Genomic DNA, 20039 nt, shown 5'->3' on the forward strand with positions numbered 1-20039 from the left:
GTTGCATAGTGTATCCTACAGAAGTGCTTTGAGAAATGTCACATGGAAAGCAAATCTCTGAACATTTACCACTCGGTTGAGTTCCACCTCCATCGCCCTCACTGTGTGGGGATCACCTCTGCTTCACACACACATAGACATCCCAGGATAGAGTGGACAACCAGGCAAAGTTCAGGCTGGTAAATATGACATGTTTTATTGCAGCAGAAATGCTGTTATAATTACAGAGGCACAAAACAAAAGCAGCAAGGCCCCCTCGGAGCTCAGACTGCACCCCTGGGTCCCAGGGAGACTGCAAAAAGTCAGCAGCTGGGTCTCAACAGAGAGAGTTGGGTAGCAAGATCTATTAGATTCCCCCCCCCCATCTGCAATTCAGTGTATTGCCTCGATCCTGAGATCTGACAAGGAGCTGTTGCATGAGCTGTCTTTTCCCTTAGCACCCAAATAGATGGGGCAGCTCTGTGGGTGCAAAAGCACTGGGATGCAGACCTGCCTTCTCCTACATGGAAGTGACTGGGGATGACCTTGCAGATACGTGGACTGCCCACACTGGAAGCAGAATGAACCAGGCAAAACTAAGTAAATGTAAGCAAATATATTCATATTTTGTATAGGTGATTTTCATTTCTGGTTGCGGGATTTGGAGTTCTTGGTTGCAGAACTTGGGGTGCAGAATATAAGAGTGAGAGCTGACTACAAAGGAGGACCCAGCCCTGCACTGTGGGCTAAGGGGATTTATTACAGCAATCTAGGCTTCAGGAGTAAGCACACTCTAGTGATACATCAGCCTTGTAAATGTCACCCAGGCCTTCTGTCTACATGTCAGTTTTATATTGTGTTCCTTGTCTAACTCAGTCCTTGGATCAGGCTAAAGTCACCCCAGTTCAGAAATCTCCAATGTTCTTTCCCCTGAGGCATATAATCACCCAAAAGAAAATCCCAAAAGCGAGGTAGGCAGATCAACTCTGCTATTATACATGAAATAATATGCATGTGGTTTCGGCAACACTAATATTATAATAATGATAAAGCTGAATGGTGATAAGGAACCAGCTCAAGGGTGAGACACAATGACAGTGGAAGAAGAAAGAGTTAAACAAAAAAACGTACTTGAAGCAATATGGACGGAATAAAACTGTCATTCTTCCTGGTACAATATTTGCATGATTATCAACTTAATCTGAATTGGCTGCACTTCAGAGACTGTGTGAACACAGCTAGAGATGCTGGGCAGCAAACCTGAACTCTGCTACAGGCAGAGGTTTGCTGTCCAAGAAATTTTTCGAGGGGGCGGAATGTGGTGTGTTTCATACAACTGGAAACTTGCTATGCCCATGTCTGTCAAGGGACTAGATATCCTGAGAATCTCCTCACCTTTTTTGTTTAAGCAAGTTGCTAAACGTCACGATTTTGGAAAAAATGGTGGGAAACCTCTTCATGCTTTTTCACTTCCAATGCTCTCCATATGTCATCCCCTTAATTTAAAAAAATAATAATCCAGATTTGAAACATAAAATCAACAACAGAAGCAGGAAAAGGCTAAGTAAACATATACATATATAACTGGAGACCTGCAGCCTAAGATTTGTCTTGTTATTTTGAACCAACATGTGAAATCCAGGCATCCTCATTTTTTTGAACCCTGTTCCACAGTCTCTCGACCTTTGCCAATTTCTTCCCTCAGCTACTTTTCTCACAGGAGACACATGGGTTTTCAACACTACCTTCTTCTCAGTAGTGTGTGTTATGCATATTCTGTGACATCACGGCAGTTCCACCAATGACTTCAGGGAGTGCACAAGACAGGTAGCAGTAGTTTAGACCAAGGATGGCCAGTCTTTCAGCCTCGTAACATCACACCTTTAATTGTAGCACAGAAGGAGGAATTTCAAAAGCTCTAATTTGAGCTCTCTCTCTGTGTGTGTGTGTGTATGCATGTGTGTGTGGTGGAGGCAGGTGGGTTGAATATAACTGCAACTGTAAAAATTCCCTTATGACATCTAAACATGTATTACAGATATAGGAACCCTAAAGCTGAAAAGCAAGACATCTTTGTCTTGCATTATAGATTCCAATGACAGAATTTGGTTTTCCTGAAGTTTTGGCACAGGATACATAGTCCTGCCTAGTGTTTCACAGTCCTCCAGAGAACCATAGAGATGTAGCTGTCAAGCTGCTCTGCAACACCTGAGAAAGAGGGTAGGGAACATTGCAGTCCCTGTTTAACTCTATAGTTAGCTCTCCAGTTTTTCTACTACTGAAACACAAAGGGCATGTCTACAGCATAGATTACAAACTCTTAAACTGGTTTAACAGTTCACTCCCTCTCCCCTAGAAACTGTAATTCTGTGAAGGGAGCTAGAAACCTCTTATGAGAGGATTCTCAACACCCTCAGCAAATGAAAATCCCCAAGATTCTTTGGGGGAGGTCATGAGAGCTTAACAGGTATAAAACAGGTATAATCTTGTGGGCATTTTTCAGGCACCTGATTGCTTTTCATCTTGGCTTCCAACTGGCTGGAGCCCTGTATAAACTTCCTCTCTTGCCCTTTCCTGGACATTCTGCTGCTGTTGATCTGCAGCCTAACACTGCCCACTTCTGCCTGCCCAGATCTGCTCAGCTCTACTTCTCCTTGCCCTCAGCTCCCATCCTTGCTCTCTTGCCTCACACTATGGCTGGCTTCTTTGGACTGGACACTAATCTCTTACTCAACCACAGCAACTGTCTCACCCTTGCAACTGGATGGATCCTCCTGGCTGGGAGGCCAGCTTCTTCCTGGCCACTAACCAGGAGAAAAAGAGCATAATATCCAAAAGAAGCCTTTATTGCTGGATTCTAGGCGTGTCTGGGGTGTGGACTTCCAGCAATACTCCGAGCTGGAAAGGAGGTGATGCCACTAGTCAGTATGAGTGGGCTGCCAAAGCGATTGGGGTAGGGTCTCCAGACCCATGACACAAAAGTCAGAGGAGGGAAAGTGGGGGGCAGGGGCAGCAGAGGGGGATGGTTAGCTAAGAAACCCCTCAAAACACTAGGCCTCCCTGGGGAATGGCCTCACCTGAAGCAGGTTCAAGGTATTTCCTTTCCAGAGACAGAAAAACAAAATGCCACCCTGCAAGTAGTGATACAACTACAATATCACACTAAATTGTTTGCCTGAGGCCGAGTTGTCTCCCCCTGCTTAGTGGCAAGGCAGGTCCTGGCTTGGAGCCACCATACTTGGCCTAGAGTAGTGCTCGTTCCTGTGGAAGGGCTTGTCCTCATCCCCAGAGCTTAGGAAGGAGATTCTAGTATGGCTGCGCCCTTTCACCACCTCCCTCCCAAAAGAGGATGGGGGAAACACCCAAGGTTTCAAGGCAGGAGTGGTCTGCTTAATTTCTAGTCAGAGGAAGCCTTCACTGCCCCAGCCTGTGAAGGGCAAATCCAGAGGCTGCGTCTGAGTTACTACCAACCATAGGGAGGCTGCTCAAGGCACATCCACATGCAGATGTCATGGTGCCTAGGGGTACACGTGCATTTCCAACACCTCCCTGCCACCCAGCTCAGCTCTTCTGTTGTCCTCAGGCCTGCAGCCAGCTGGGCTCGTGTTCACTGTCCAGGCACTCGACGTAAGGAAGATGCTTTAAACTGAAGCTCTCCCAATCTTACTTGCAAGGATGGCTGAAACACTCTCCTCCTCCAGTTAGCTTACAGCTTCCTTTGGTCTCTTTAGTTTGGTCGAAATGTATTTAGTCTGTTCGTATTGCGAGGACATGTACATCAAGTGAAAACGAAGAGCAGCTCCTGAACTCAGGACTTGGGGTTTGTCAGGTGGGGCTTGCTGGTTGCCACCACCCAGGTGTGGCCAAGAGAGAGAGCAATAGTGATCAGCCATACCCAGCAAAGGAGCCTATTCACAGCAATAGGCCAGAGAGGGTTGGCCCACACCTCTTCCAAAGCCCTGAACAACGCTTTTGAGTCAGGATTGCTCACTGGTCTGAATCGCTTGGGGACAATACTCGTGCTCCAGACTATCTGTTGCCTTTTCTGGCCTTTCGCCTCTTGCTTGACTTCACTGCTTGACTTCACCCTTCCTACCTTCAGCATGACTTCCACCAAGTAGCACTAACACCACAGCAGTAGTCAATGGCAGCTGTGCTGCCCAGAGGTACCAGAAGGTCTCAAGCAGCTCTGAGGCATCCAACTGTGTGTGTTAATGCAGAAAAGGGATTTTTCGTTTCTAATTAAACCAGAAGGATATGAAGGGCAAGGTGGAGTCTGAGCTGGTGGCAGGGACAAGGCCTGCTGAAGATGGCCGAGATCAATATTGCTTGGAGATTGTCCCGATCTTTAAGTCGCCTGACCCAGTCTCGTTTGGGTCAGGCTGCAGCCCATCGCAATAATCCAGATCTTCTGAGGAGGAGGCAGTCTTTTTGCACAAATACTTCAAGCAAGATATAACTTGTAGGGCAGAGCCCAAGTGGAGCATTTTGAGCTTGGTTTCGAGAAAGGAAGACCTCTTGGGAAAGTTCAGTACAAGTGAAATTCAGTTATCATTTGCATATCTAGAGAGCAGGCTTGGAAGGTGGGAGTGAAGAGCTGAACTGAGAGACTAACTGAAGGAGTTGAAGCCAGGCCTGAAGAAGTGAGGCCTACATGAGCAATCAAAGTCTGTTTCAGAGAGAAGACCATGTTCGGATTTGCACTGGAGCCTGTTTGAGTCTGACTGGAATGAAGTGGAAGATAAACTGAAGTCTGGTTTGAAGGAGAACCATGACCTTCTGACACAGTACAGTGCATGACAGTTATGGGGGTAAATGAGGCCTTCATGAGGAACTCAAGACTGAAAGATACCTTCTTAAAAGCCTGATGTGATGGAAAACTAGAATCAGAGTAGAACCAGGGCCTACTGGAGCAGTTCAAGCCTGGTGTGGGGATGGGAGCAAACTTGGGGAGCCTTCTTACTCAGCTGACCCCTTCTGCCGACGCTTGGAGGGTGGCACGAGGTGGCGGGGCAGGTCAGAGGGTAGGCCATGGCCCTCCAACTTGACCTCGATGAGGTGGCTGGCAAGAGCAAACTCTTCATCGTCCAGCATGCCATCACGGTCTACATCACTAAGCTTCCAGATTTTGCCAAGCACGGAGTTGGGCAGTTTGGTGGTGACCATCCAGTTCTTGGCCTTGGTGCCACTCAGCTTGCCATCCATTGGAGAGAGGTTGTAGAAGATTTCGTCGTATTTGGGCTTGTCTTTAGTCACCACCCATTCCTCGTCGTCCATCCCCTCGTAGGCCCCTTCAGTGGCACCTTCGACAAAGGGGCCGTTGCGGGTGCCATCAAAGGCGCCACCATGCACTATCTGCTCAGGGACTTCTACTTCCTCCTGGCGCAGGAGGGGCATCAGCTTCGCAATGTCTGTAGTCAGCATCTCATCCAAAGCATCCATCATGCGTGGCTTCAGGCCATGGAACTTGGAGAAGTCATGCACCATCAGCAGCTCCTAGAGAGAGAGTGAGGGTGGGAGATGAGATAGCTTTAAAGGAGTGTCCTTTTACCTCCCACAATAGTCCTTTCTGGTAGCATTCAAACACAGCACTACGCACATCACAGGAACAGCCAGTGCTGAACCTTGGACTTTGAGTTTGCTGGGCAAGAATTCAGCCTGTGTACCACCCCCCCCAGGTCTGGCCAAAGGAGGGGACTGTAGAAGGATTAGCCATGGTCCATACAGAGCTGCATTCCTTATAATGCAGGTTATGGGCCACATCAAAGCAGTCAATGGTTCCATCTCCTGCCATCCATTCACCACGACCTCATAACTTTCTCTGCTGATTATGGGAATACTTACACACATGTGCAGAATCAAAAGGAAACATGGCTGGGGGTGTAGAGCCGGGTTCCCTGTAACAAGGGTTCCCAGATATTGTTGACTACAGCGCCCATAATCCTCAGACAAAGGCCATTGCAGCTGATGAAGATGGGAACTGTAGTCAACAACATCTGGGAATCCCTGATATGACTGAATCTTCCCAGTAACAAGACATTGTGGCTTAAACAGTGGGAAAATGTTATTATTCCCCATCTTGCCAGTCTGTCCAACAGAAGTGCCTGAATGAAGATGTCTGCATGCACCTCTCCAAAACAAATTGACAACTGGGCAAAAATTAATACCTGCAAAGGCACTTAGTCCCTGGAATGGCAAAAGGGCGAGCGTGTTAGATTCCTTTTAGCCAGATTTGACACACAGGATGACATGACACTTGCCTGCTGGTGCAAGACAAAACAAGGAAGGGCCCACCACTATGCATAGAATCCCAGAGACAGAATGAGGGGGTCAGGCAAGGAACCAGGGATCTTGTGCGTGAGAAGTGGCAGTGTGCTGGAACCAGAATTTGACAGATAGGTACCTCATCACATGGTAAAACCTTTCCTTGCATCGCTTCAGACTGTATGGGGAGAGCTATATAATTTAATGTTCCTCTATTTATAAAACTCCTACACATTGAGGTCATTCACACACGTGAAAACTGTGTTCTACCCAGGTTTGGGAGGTGTGTGCGCTCCCAATTTTTGGTTGTGTGGGTGCAAACAACTAGGTAAGGGGAAGGAGAAGTGATTGTGTGGAAGCAAGGTACCCAGGTTTTCTTCCTACCTTGCTTCCACACAATCATTCTCCCTCCTCCTACCTAGTTGTTTGCACCGATACCACTGAAAATTGGGAGCACATGCAGATCCCAGATCTGGGTAGAACACAGTTTTCACTAGTGTGAATGACCTCCCTGAAAAATAGGATGTCATGGAAAGAGGTTTCTAGGTTTCTCTCTGGCAGGCTAACCCCTGCTAACTGGGCAAAGAGGCACCTTTTTAACATGGTGATTCTCTTTATTTAACAGGGGGAGAGTAACTGGCCCTGTCCACTCCCAGCACATCCCCAGTTACTATTGCTGGTGTCTATCTTATGTTTCTTTATAGATTGTTAGCCTTTTGGGGACAGGGAGCCATCTTATTTATTTATTATTTCTCTATATAAACTGCTTTGGAAACTTTTGTTGAAAAGTGGTATATAAATATTTGTTGTTGTTGTTTTGGGAGACTCAGATTCAAATTCCCCTTCAGTCATGAAACTCACTGAGTCACTGTCTCTCAGCCTAACCTACCTAACAGAGGTGTTGAGAGGATAAATGGGAGGACCCATAAACACCACCCTATGTTCCTTGAAAGAAATGCAGGATCAAGATATAATAAACAAACAAACAAACATTTTCCTGCAACCCTAAGTGGCATAGTCCAGGAATGGTTTCCTCATTTGTCTAGAAAGTTCCTCAGATGGAAACCAGGGTAGAAGTCAAGAAGATGGTGGCTCCATCCAAGATCCAACACAGGGATGGGGAATGGAGACACCATTTTAATGTGTTGTCTGTTGTTTCCAAAGTGTTTCAGCTGCTCTCTGGCTGTTCATGGTGGTGGTGGAGGAGGAGGAGGTGGTGGTGGAGGAGGAGGAGAGGAACTCTCCCTCACCTGCATCTTGTTGCAGTCTGGGAAATCACCAGGTGAGATGTGATGCTCGAGTTGGATCTTCGCAAATATGACCGGCAGCTTATGGATAAGTTGCTTCTTCTTGTTGTCCTTGCCAAAGACAGAAGGCATCTCCCTCTTCAGGTGGCTCATGATGTGGGAATGGACCTGGAAGGGACAGCAGGAGCTGATTATATACCAGGGCCCCTATCATATTAGATGTTATGAGTCCTTAGATTGGAAGCAGAATGAAAATCCACGTCTTTTCATATAAAAGAGACTAAAAGCTGACAGTTGACTATGAACCCACCACTTGCCCACCAGTGGCTGAGATGCTGTGATGTCACAGAATGTGAATAAGCACACCAGGGTGCTCAGGGGGGAAAACCGATCAGTAACACAATGGTGACAAACGAAACATCTGTTCAGTTGAGAAAGGGCTCACCAGGTCTTTAAAGTGCCACAAGATACTTCGTTTTTGTTGTCAATCTAAAGATCCACCAGACGATAGGAACAGAGGAAGCTGCCCTATACTGAGTCAGACCATTGATTTATCTAGCTCAGGATTGTCTTCACAGACTGGCAGTGGCTTCTCCAAGGTTGCAGTCAGGAATCTCTCTCAGCCCTTTCTTGGAGATGCTGCTAGGGAGAGAACTTTGATCCTTTTGCTCTTCCCAGAGCAGCTCCATCCCCTAAGAAGGGGAATCTCTTACAGTGCTCACACTTCTAGTCTCCTATTCAAATGCAACTAGGGCAGACCCTGCTTAGCTAAGGGGGCAAGACCAGCTCTCCCCAGATCCCAGGCTACTTTCTGCCCACCCCTTAGGGCAGTCGGCTGAAAAGCAGAAAACAAATGGAAGTGCTGTATGTGTAGGGTGGGCATATATAGCAGGTAGCTGAGGAAAGGAGTCATGAAGGTGTGGGCTGGGTACTCTTGGCAAAGAAAGGAGCTTTGATTGGACAGCAAAAGGGCAAGAGGCAGTGGAAGTCCTACATTCACACACTGCTTTGATTGCTTTTGCCAATTTAGCTAAAGTTCAGACCAATGGATTCCAGGGCTCACAGGTGGCCCCGTGGCCTTTCTGGGGTCCTTCCCCCCACCGGCTGGATTTATATCCCAGTGCTTCCTGAACAAGGAGACATGGCCCATTGTCTGGAGCATACGGAAATATCCGTGAAGTCCATTTGGCTCCTCTTGAAATGACAGCCAAGCTAAAACTGCAGACGCCTGGAGCGTGAGAGAGGCTTAAAGCCCAGCCAAGACAGGATGCTGCTTGGAGGGTGGAGAGGGGGATGAGTTGGGGACACATCTATGAAGAGCCGGAAAAGAGCCAGGTTGTAAATCTTTTGCTGTGCTTCTGACCATGTGGAGGAGGTCTCTGCCGCTCTGATATTCCCCTCAGGGGATGGAGCTGCTCTGGAAAGAGCAGAAGGTAGCAAGTTCCCTCCCTGACAGCATCTCCAAGATTGGGCTGAGAGAGATTCCTGCCTGCAACCTGGGAGAAGCCGCTGCCAGTCTGTGAAGGCAATACTAAGCTAGGTAGACCAATGGTCTGACTCAGTATATGGCAGCTTCCTATGTTCCTATGCCTTCCAGGAAAGGCAGGAGCTGTACTAGAGCTTGGCTTCAGGATTTCTGGGCACCTCAGAGACTGAGGGCCTCATTGTGGCATCTTTAACTAGAAAGCAGTAAAAGGGATGGGGCGTGCAAACTGAAAGAACAGCTCCAGAGCCCTCGGCCCAGAATATTCATATAAGCAAGGCAAACCACAAACAAAACGCAACACTGAATTTGCAAAAACAAGTTTGCGGGAAGGAACCAAGATGGCAAAGAGTCGACAGCTTTTGAAATCTCTTCCATTGGCTGTGCAGGATTTTCCTTTTGTTTCAGGGGAGTTGCAGGGGAGCAACAGCAGGAGAGAGGGCATGCACAGACCTGTGGGCTCCCCAGAGGCATCTGGTGGGCCACTGTGGGGAACAGGATGCTGGACTAGAGAGGCCTTGGGCCTGATCCAGCAGGGCTGTTCTTATGTTCATCTATTTTTGCTTTTCCTTTGTCTTAGTTAAGACTAAGGGGAAGGGAAACACTTTGTTTAAAGCTTATGTTCAACTTTCTCAGACCTCAGTCGTGGGCCCCGGTAACTGCCCCAAGTTCCTGCCCTCTCAAGTATGCCATGAGCCAACAGCCATAACCAGTTCCTTTTCCCAGTTCCTGGTTCCAAAAGACTGGCTCCTATGAGCCTCACAGCTAGGGTTGTTATATTCTGGCCTTCCAAATCCGGGTGCCTATTTTGCAAATTATGTAAATTGGTTTTAAAATAATTTTTGAGCAGAATAGTGACTGCACATTTTGCTCCATAACTCTGCTTCTACAAGGGCTAGAGCTTAGCTCTTTTCTTTTTTAATGAAAGCTGAAATCCAGGCCAATCTGGGTGGGCTAAGCAATGTGGGTGAGATGCTTAAAATCTGGGTGAAACCCAGAATTTTGGGGGACAAGGCAACCCTAGTCACAGCTCCAAATGTCTTCCCTTTGCACCCACCCACACTTTCAGTCCCTCCATAACCCCTGGGGCTGGCGTGCCTTGCCTTGTGGAAAAGCCCACGACAGAGGCCTGCAGGTCTCTGCCTCTTCATCCACCCAGCTGTTTTTTTGGTGTTTTTTTTAAAGCCAGAAGGAAACTGCCACTGGAGGACCCTTGTAAAATACAAAGCCAGACTTAACAGGTGACAGGAAAAGATAAGCCCAAGAAGAGAGAAGTCTGGAGGGAAAAATAAACCCCAAACTTCCTGAGCTTTTGGGGGGCTGCTGGATCCTTTTCTGGGAAACTGCAAAACCTCATAAATAATATTTTTAAAGGGATGGGGGAGCCAGCAAAAGGGGCTCTGCTAACAGGGTGGCGCCTCCTTCCTGCTTGAACAGAACGCCAAGACTCTCTCTGCATTCTCTGTGCAATGTTTTTGAAGGGAAAACATGGATAGTGTTTGCCCACATGCCTAGTTAGCCCTGAGAGCGCTCCGGCATGGTGAGCTTGGAGAACCAGCCACACGGAGCCCACCGCACCAGTGTTGAGCTCTGTACTGGTTCTTGTCTACTGTGTGAGCACGATGGGAGTGAAGCCTGAGCTAACGCTGCCATTTGGCAAGGAGAGGCTAACTGTCTTATTATATCTTACATTAATATTATATAAATATAAATACACTTATTATTATATTATACATACTTATTCTATAAGACCTAGAGAGACATACGACTTCCACTTCATTAAGAAATGGTAATTTTTTTGTAGCTTTTTGGAACCATGTATGCCCTTAGTCATTGTTTTATTTAATTTGAAACGCGAATCTATTATTGTTAGCATTGTACTGTTATGTATGCAGGTTATTATAACCTAACTGAAATTTAGTAGGAATTTTTATATGTTAAAACTTTTTTCAGAGGGGGGGAAAGTTGAACAAAAAAAGCCTTGAACCATCTCTAGCGAAGAATCCTGCTTTATAATGAGACAGTGGGAATCTGTAGGACCAAAACTACTGTATCAAACAAAAACCACAGCTGACTGAAGGTGCCCACCCATGCCTTAATCTAGGATGTGGTGATCATATCAGATGAGGATTTGAAGATTCCCACAATATTGTGTATATATGATTATTCAATCAGGAGTGCATATTCTCCCCTAAGCATTTGAGGAGTCCCTTGCCTCATTTTACTAAACTCTCCATCCCACTAAACCTCATAACTCATAACTCCCCCCAGAAGTATCTTTCCTCTCCTCACCCCCTGAAAAAAATCAAGGCCGACCTATCCACTAGGTGTGCCTAGGCAGTCGCCTAGGGCACCAATTCTTGTGGGGTGTAAGGCAGGTACAGATGCCACGACGCCTGCCCTCTGCAAGGTGGCTGGGGGTGGAGGAGAAGAAAGAGATTATACTGTACCTTGTAAAATCCACAAGATTTTAAAAGCTGCTGCTGCCCAGCTCTGCATGGCATCTGCACCCACTGGCACCCCAACACTGCTCACCTGGGCAATGAACATGCACTACAGAATTTTAGCTGAATATGGAGGGGAGTCATACTTGGAGAGGAGAGCTGGTGTTGTGGTAGCCAGCGTGACTTGTCCCCTTAGCGAAGCAGGGTCCACCCTGGTTGCATTTGAATGGGAGACCCGAAGTGTGAGCATGGTAAGATATTCCCCTCAGGGGATGGAGCCATTCTGGGAAGAGCATCTAGGTTCCAAGTTCCCTCCCTGGCAGCATCTCCAAGACAGGACTGAGAGAGACTCCTGCGTCCTACCTGCAACCTTGGAGAAGCCGCTGCCAGTCTGTGAAGACAATACTGAGCTTGATAGACCAATGGTCTGACTCAGTATATGGCAGCTTCCGATGTTCCTATACTCATGCTTCACCTAGGGTGCCAACAATCCTAGACCTGGCCATGCCAAAAATGCAAGTAAGAAATTGTTCCTCAAGCTTTCCCTCAGTCTCTAACCCTATATATGATATTCCCTTCTTGTGAGGATCCTAGCTGTCTGTGGGAGTAATTCTGTGGCAGAATCAGTCCTGACCCAGACATTATCTGCTCTACTCTAGGGGGCGAGTGCTTCCAGAGAGGGCTTGCTCTTTGCTCAGGCCGCAAGGGCTAGAACCTAAATAGAGATCAGGTATCAGGTGAGGGACGTACTGGTTCCTTCTAGGTGTAAGATCTACATGTAGAAGCCCTCCCCTGCTGAGACTGCAAACAACTTTATTCACATGTGTGCAAGCCTCCTCAAAGACCTAAATGGTGGAAAGGTGGGATACAAGTCTGTTAAACAAACAAACACATATACATTAAGGCTGTCTACAGATGATGATGATGATGATGATGGTGGTGGTGATGGTGATGATAATAATGAGTACTTAGCATTTGTATTGAGCTTTTAAGTGTGCTTCATAGACAGAACTTTGTTGCGATGTTTATAATTACCATGTAAAGTAGCTCCATACTATCATACTCATCTTGCAGATAGTGGGGTAGCAGAGGCTGACGAATGGCAAACTTTGAACCAGGGACTTCCTGATTTACCAGTCCCCAATTTTTCAATGTTTAGTTGACTAATTCCTGCCTTTACAGTGCCATTAAATGTAAATGTAAATGCATCTGTGCCATAAATAAAATAAAATAAATAATGATAATAATAACCTCAATACAGATGCTTTAAAAAAAGATCTTGAAGTACGAGTTAACTTGTAATTTAGTAAACAAAAGTTACCGTTCATCATTAGAAGACAAGACCACCAATAACATTTTCTTTCTCATTCTCCTTTACATTTACTTACCAGAACCAAAACACGTTCGGAAAAACATACCCTGTGCCCTTACCGGGGGTGAGGGCGGGCACTGAAATCTGCCACTCCACCCTCATGGAAGCTTGTAGTGGTGGTGTCCAGGAACTGTACCGTGTGATTTTCCTGCATATGTGAATTGGCTTAGGCCCAGGACTGGCTAGCCAAGGGCTAAAACACAAGAAATGGTGTTTGGGCGTGAGTCAGTAGGGGAAGATGGTGGCTCCCACTCAGTGGGAGAAGAGAGGCTGCTGTCACAACTAGAACCTGATTTACTGTTGGGCCTGATCTTTGGGTGCAGCCCTGCTCCCTCCTCCAGTGCTTCCTCACATGTACATAGGAACATAGGAAGCTGCCATATACTGAGTCAGACCATTGGTCTATCTAGCTCAGTATTGTCTTCACAGACTGGCAGCGGCTTCTCCAAGGTTGCAGGCAGGACGCAGGAGTCTCTCTCAGTCCTGTCTTGGAGATGCTGCCAGGGAGGGAACTTGGAACCTTCTGCTCTTCCCAGAGCAGCTTCATCCCCTGAGGGGAATATCTTGCAGTGCTCACACATCAAGTTTCCCATTCAGATGCAACCAGGGCAGACCCTGCTTAGCTAAGGGGACAAGTCATGCTTGCTACCACAAGACCAGCTCTCCTTTGCTGTAAACACAGCAAAAGGCATATCTGGAGAGGTAAGAGAGCGTCATTCATGTAATCAAGACAACGGAAGGTGCTAATTCATTGGAAATGCTTAATGAGAAAACCAGAGTAGGATCCAGAGAGAGGAACTGGGAAATAGGAAAGGGGTGGCCGAGCCCATAAACATGTTGTACCCTGAAGCACAATGCAGACTTCCTTTGTGGAGATGTGACTATTGTTTAGATGGACGGGTTGAAGTCATTTTCCTACTGCTCAGGAGAACAGGAAAAGTAGTAATAAGAACTGGGCATTAGGACAAGCAGCAATCTCATCCAATGGAGAAAAGGGAATAAAACCTATGGGGGTCGGGGGCGGCTGGAAGTGTCCCTACCCAAGAGGGGTATGCAATATAATGAATCTTAAAGAAATCCTTTTTAAAAAATGGAGCCACCCAAATTAACCTGCAGACATGACTGAATAATTTCAGCACAAAGCACAGATACGACTCTATCCTCCATACAAGTCAAGGCTTACAGTGGTAATTCTTGGGTGTTTTCCGGATGGGCAAAATATGTTATTACCTCCCCTTCCATTGCATATCCTTCTCCCCTCTTGCAAAGGAAAATTCTCCCACTGGCCATGTAATCAAATATCCATTGCATCATTAATTCACACATAAACCAAATGGTCTTTTGCAACAGAGCATTCTCCCAGTTGGCAATGCTTCCTCCCTGCTCCAGCCATATTCAGTGCAATAGTCTTCTATGGTACATGGCAAACCACCATGGAATTTCAGTTGCCCCCATTTGTCTCTCTCCCTCATTCCAATGGGATGTTTATCCAGTGGACAGAGCCACTTGCCTTTGCTCAATAATGTATCCGACATTATGGGATACTGCAGTAGAACTCCCTTTGGGTTTATTCATCTGCCTTCCACGTTTCAGTGGGAAATGTCTGCTCTGCCTTCCAGTTTCATTGCAATGGAACATTCTGTCAGTGGTCAGATATTGCAACAGAACATTTACAGTTGCAATGGAGCTGGCACACAGTGGGGGAGGCCTACATTGCATCTTATCCCAGTGGGATGGAACATGCTTTTGTCATGCTCTATCCACTGAGTCCGTTCATCCACCCTTCCCATCACCACGGAATGTCTGCTAAATGGTTTAGTGTCCCCTCCTTGCATTTCTGTTAAGACACTGCTGCCCTCTCTCTTTTCCTTGTCCCACCCTTCTCCTCCTTAAGTTCCTTGTACTCACCCTAACCAAACGGGCTCTCTTGACCAAATCGTTCAGCTTCCTCAGGGCAGAATTCCGGGGCAGGTTCTGGATGTCCGTGAACAAGTCCTGCTCCTCAAGCTCAAAGAGCCGTCGGTTGTCGGAGATGAGCAGTGGCTCGGACCAAAAGGACCCAATGTAGACACGCAGCACCTCGGGCGTGTTGAACACTTTGCCCAGTGACCACATGAGGGCTCCGTAGACCCGCATCAGCTGCTGTGTCTCCACCATGTCTGCCTTGTTCAGGACCACCCGGATCTTGTCCTCGTTGCCCTTGAGGGCCCGGATGGCCTCTGAGAACTCGTCTGAGATCTCCAGCTTGTGGGCGTCAAAGAGGAGGATGATGAGGTCCACACGCTCGGCAAACCACTGCAGCACTGCCGGGAAGTCATAGCCTGCAAGAGAGAGGAGAGTCTCGTACAATAAGAGGTTGTTTTGGACAGATTTAAAGAGTACTCAGACTGTTCCCCCCTCCCCACAAAGCAGCATAGAGAGAAATGAGTCTTAGTACCTCCCTGTGAAGGACAAAAGCTGATGAAATAAGGAGCAGCACCAATAACACAGCCGTGCTGACCAGGGAAGCAATAAAACCAGCTGAACCTACAAACAGGAAGCTTTTGGTTATCATCAGATGAAGAATCTTTGTTGTTGTTGCATCTTACATTCTGCAGCACTTCAGGGCTGCAATACAAGAGGCAGAGAAAGAATAATTGGCAGTCAAGTCCCGGCGCTAGCCCAGATGGATGTGTTGCCCTCTGTGGTATTAGAAGGTAGATTTAGGAGGGTTCCTTTTTTGGAGAGATTTTGTCCTTGTGGGAATAGCGATGTTGAAACAGTAGGTCATATGCTTTTGTATTGCTCATTTTATCATGAACTGCATCTTAGATTTATTGCTCCTCTTCATTTTTAGATATCCAAATCATTCTGATGAGTTTTATATAAATGTATTTCTTTCTGATACGTATACTGATGTCTCGCATCCAATGGCCAAATTCTATACTGCTGCGGTTAAGACTCAGCCATGGTGTGTCAGAGATGGTTAATACAGGCTCTTAATTTGTTTTGTTTTATTTTGTTATCTTATTCCATTTTATATTACTTTTCCAAGTAATAGTTCTTACTTGTATATTTTATGTGCATGTCTATATATACACATGCATTGGTATCGATGTTCACTTTTGGGGACTCTCATATCTGGTTCTGAACTGTGTGCAGATCTATGATCGTAATAAACTGAATTTGAATTTAATTGGCAGTGGTATATTCTGTCACTAGGCACCTCACAACAACTGGGGCCCCAGGTGACGGCCGGGCCTAGGTGTGACTAGTCGATGAGTTAGCCCTGATTGAAGATGGGCTGCTGCCCTCCCACATCCTGCTTAATAGAGGCAGGAGACAGAAAACAAAAAGCAAGCTATTGGCCACCAGCCCACAGACCCCTCCACCCCGCTCTCAAGGGCCCAGGGACATTCCTTATAGCTACACCCCTGGCTGTAAGGAAATTGCCTGCCCATTGTTCCTAGAGCTCATTGAGAAAACATATAGGCATCTTCTTTAGTGTAAGAATTAGGCATGCCTCCTCAGGGAAAACAGAACAAAACAAAACTATGTCTCAGGGTTCAAAACTTTGAAAAGGATTGCTGTAGGGTGATCTTATCAAGAACCAGGCTGGCTTCTTGTAGAGGTGTTTTGAACTGAATATGACAATGGAAATTGTCAATGGAAATTGTCAATGGAAAATAAACTATAATCACAAATGTGGTTATATAGCAACAAACGTATTAGAACTAGGGTTTGTTGTCTCTTAAAAAAAACAACAACACCATTCACTGCTCATTTTTAACAGGTTAGGAAGCAAGATAGAAAAAGTATTGACACTTTTGAACTTTGGTGCAGGAGAAGACCATGGACAGCCAGGAAAACAAACAAATGGATCATAAAACAAATCAATGCAGAATTTTCACTCGAGGCACAAATGACCAGGCTCAAACTATCCTACTTCGGGCACATTATGCGAAGATCCAGCTCCCTTGAGAAGTTCATCATGCTGGGAAACTTTGAAGAAAAGAGAAGAAGAGGACAGCCAGCAGCAAGATGGCACTTAATCAATCAAGCAATCAAAATTCCTTTAAATCAAAGTTCTCAAACTTGTTGGACTACAACCCCCATCACCCCTAGCCCCAATGGCCTTGTGGCTAAGGGGTGATGGCAGTTGTAGTCCAACAACATCTAGGGAGCCAAGGTTGAGAACCCCTGCTTTAAAGGCCTGAACATTTAAAACAATCAGCTATGGACTAGACCGAACATGATTTGGGAGATCTGGGATGAGGGCTCCCAGCATTTTCTGCTTTTTCAAAAAGCAGCTGTGGCAGGGGGTGGGTGGGAGATTTGCCTAGGGACCACGGGGCAAGGGAAAGAGGATGAACCTCTTTGCCCCAGTGCCAGTTCCTCGACTGCTAGTATCACCCCTCCCCATGCCTTTAGAAAGCAGATTTTCTCTTCACTAGATTCTCCTCCTCAGTCCCCAGCCCCTCCTCCCTTCCCTCCGCCAAATCTAAACAAGTTCCATAGCTTTCTTAGCTGCTGGAGCCCAGCCAGCCCCTCCTCAAACTCAGCCCCTCCTGCCTGCCTCTTGGCAGCTGAGGTTCACAAGGGCCCGTTCCACAGCACCAAAAAAGGAAACTGAGTTGTTCCATAGGAAAGTCTGAGCAATGGGGCCTCATTGTTCTGACAGATTAATGAAAAATAATAAAGACGGGAGATCTAAATAAAAGAGGGAGGGGGGCTGGCCACGCAGCAGGCTTATCTCGCTGAACCACGAGGCCCCACTGGCTCATGCAGGGGAAACAGGGGGTGCCAGAGGTCATCTGGATGATGGCGCATGCTTTGCTTTTGCGGAAGAATCTGGAATATCCAACTCTCGATTGGTGTCACAAGATATAGATACAGAAGGTCAGACAAAGGAATCATTCTCTGCTCCTAGCCTGCCCCAGGACAGAGAAAGAAAGGCTGATGGGAGAGTGTTAAACCCAGGGTGTACTACTTCAATGTCCATTTTCATCATCAGGGCTCTCAGACATGTCATGTGGGATGGAATAAGAAAGAGGAGTGTCTCTGGGTTTGTGCAGAGTGTTTTTCACTCATTGCTGAGATGCTGTATCTAGCTGACATAATTGGGATTAGGGACAGAAGTGCTTTTAGACTGGAAGACCGGGCTTCTGAATGGCTCTTCTGAGCCCTAAGAAATTAACAGCTGATGCAATGCCCTCACCACTTCCCCCACTTTTTTTGGTCAGCCACTGCATTTCCCATGAATCTTACAAACTACTCACATTCTCCCTACTCGCACAACAAATTTGAGGGTATACCAAAAAAAATATCTCAGGATTGCCTTCAAACTGCGAGCGATTCAAAAACAATGTACTTGCAACCGCCCCAACTCCTGCCTTTGCCTTCTGGTTTATTATTAGCCGACAGAAGACACAATTCGGACAGTCATAAAGGGCCAACATTTCAAGCTGACGTCCCACATCGGTCCTCCAAGTGGCAGCAGGCCTTTGGGTTCAGAAGAGAACCAGTTTTTAACTAATCTGCCATGGCCACAGGCGGATTATGGGAGAGGCAGTGGAGGCGGCTGCCTAAGGCAGCAAATATCCTCCCAGCGGCATTAAAAAAAAGAAATATATACATTTTTAATGCATGTGTGTGTGTGTGTTTTCACTTGAGGAAGATCTGGCCTTGGAGAACAGAGGGTTTTTGAGGAAATATTTTATCCCCTGGAAAGATTTTCCATTCTTTCTCTGTTTATTCAAGAAAAGGAAAAGGAGGAGGTGGAGGAGGAGGTGTGAAGTGAATGTTTCCAAGCTCTTCCTGCAAAATGTAACTGACACCCACAATGGATCCTAGTGGAATCTAGAGAGATACCTACAGTCTTGCCAAATGTGCTGCTGCCTTCCATCCAGATTGGAACTCTCTCTTTTGTTCTTGGACGGACATGTTGGTTTGGGAAGGAAGAGTACCACAATTAGGGGCAATAGAATAAGGTCCTGGAAATAAGCCTGGAAAAAACATCTGAAGAAAGGTGCATCCCAGAGTCCTGCCTGCATCCCAGAGTTCTCGGAGAAAACTCATAAATACTGAGCCAGTTCCACTTTGAATCAAGGGGAGTTGACTAGTCTCAAGCAAGAGCACAGAGCTGGTGAAGGTGCTGGATGGCTGGAGAAGCAGAGGCTGCTTTGCTTTGTTTTATTCCGGTTATTGCTCCAGCTAGAGTTGGTTTGTTGTGTGAAGGGGGGTGGGTGGGGACTGGTAATAGAGCAGAGAAGCATCCACCCTTTTAAACATCACAATCATGCTTCTCCTGGGGTGAAGTAAGTTCAGTCGATGGGGCTAAGGTAGGAGAGGCTGCAAAGCGAGACTAAGATTGGAATTCTCTCTTGCCATCACCTCTACTTGTACAAGAGTTCTGAGAAAACCCCAGAATTTTGAGGCTCTGTGATGAATATTTTAAGTTGATGATCTGGCAACACTGAATATCCAGCCAGAATGTGTGGTCCAGTGAAAACAGAGCTGTAGGGGAGGACTCCCCTGCTGTGATGTTTGGATAATCCTTGGTAAAGGCTGCTACATCAACCTTTGTTTAGCAGGCAGAAAGTAAACAGATGAACCTATTTCTCTCCTCATCCCAGCATCTTCATGTTGGAAAAGCTTCCGCCTCTTAACTGTGTGCCTCTCGCACTGCTCAGATTTGGCCTTCCAAAGTCTGACGGTTGCCTTTTGGAGTTCTGAGCTAAGGCTGGCACAAGCAGCACATCTCTGAGGATGAGCAGTAATTCACTAGGATGGGCAGGCAGGCAGGCAGGCAGCTGGCTCCAGCCTGTGCTGACTCGCTGCAGGAATTTCCGGCTCTTCTTTGGAACCCCACTGCTCCATGGCTGCGAGCAGGTGAGGGAGCCAAGGAACGGGGAGGGGCCACAGGCAGGCCCAGGCTGGCAAAACTGTGGCAGCCTGCCACTGGAAGGGGGGTGGGGAGATCCTTATAAACTATGGGTGGAGGAGGAGGAGGAGGTGGTGGTGGTGAAGGGGAAGCATCTATCCCAGCTCACAGTTCAGTGAACCTGTGGCCACAGCCCTAAGGGGTGTGTGTGTGTGTGTGTGTGTGATTTAGAAATACCAATAATACCTCTAGTGTGAAAGGCAGACCACGGGGTTATGTGTTCTTCTTGCAGTCAGATTCTGGTAGGGCAGACCTGTGCAACTTGCCGTTCAAGAAGCTGGAAGCAGCCAGTCATGACCCATGGTTTTGGGACTCTGCCAGCTGCTTA

The 20039-nt window shown here is 46.8% G+C and overlaps 1 protein-coding gene across 3 annotated transcripts in view; it reads right to left on the reverse strand.

Moving 5' to 3' along the window:
* Positions 1 to 170: 170 nt before the first annotated feature.
* EHD2 (EH domain containing 2) overlaps positions 171 to 20039 on the reverse strand; it is a 44626-nt gene continuing 24757 nt past the window's right edge. For all 3 annotated transcript variants that reach the window (XM_053266987.1, XM_053266985.1, XM_053266986.1), the window contains 3 exons: positions 14698 to 15110; positions 7494 to 7658; positions 171 to 5475 (listed from right to left, as the gene is read on the reverse strand). In XM_053266987.1, coding sequence (XP_053122962.1) covers positions 4939 to 5475; positions 7494 to 7658; positions 14698 to 15110 — 1115 coding nt within the window. In that variant the 3' untranslated portion in view covers positions 171 to 4938. The remainder of the gene's footprint in view (positions 5476 to 7493; positions 7659 to 14697; positions 15111 to 20039) is intronic.

The sequence above is a fragment of the Hemicordylus capensis genome, chromosome 7 (assembly GCF_027244095.1).
Source record: "Hemicordylus capensis ecotype Gifberg chromosome 7, rHemCap1.1.pri, whole genome shotgun sequence".
NCBI classification, from domain to species: Eukaryota; Metazoa; Chordata; class Lepidosauria; order Squamata; family Cordylidae; genus Hemicordylus; species Hemicordylus capensis.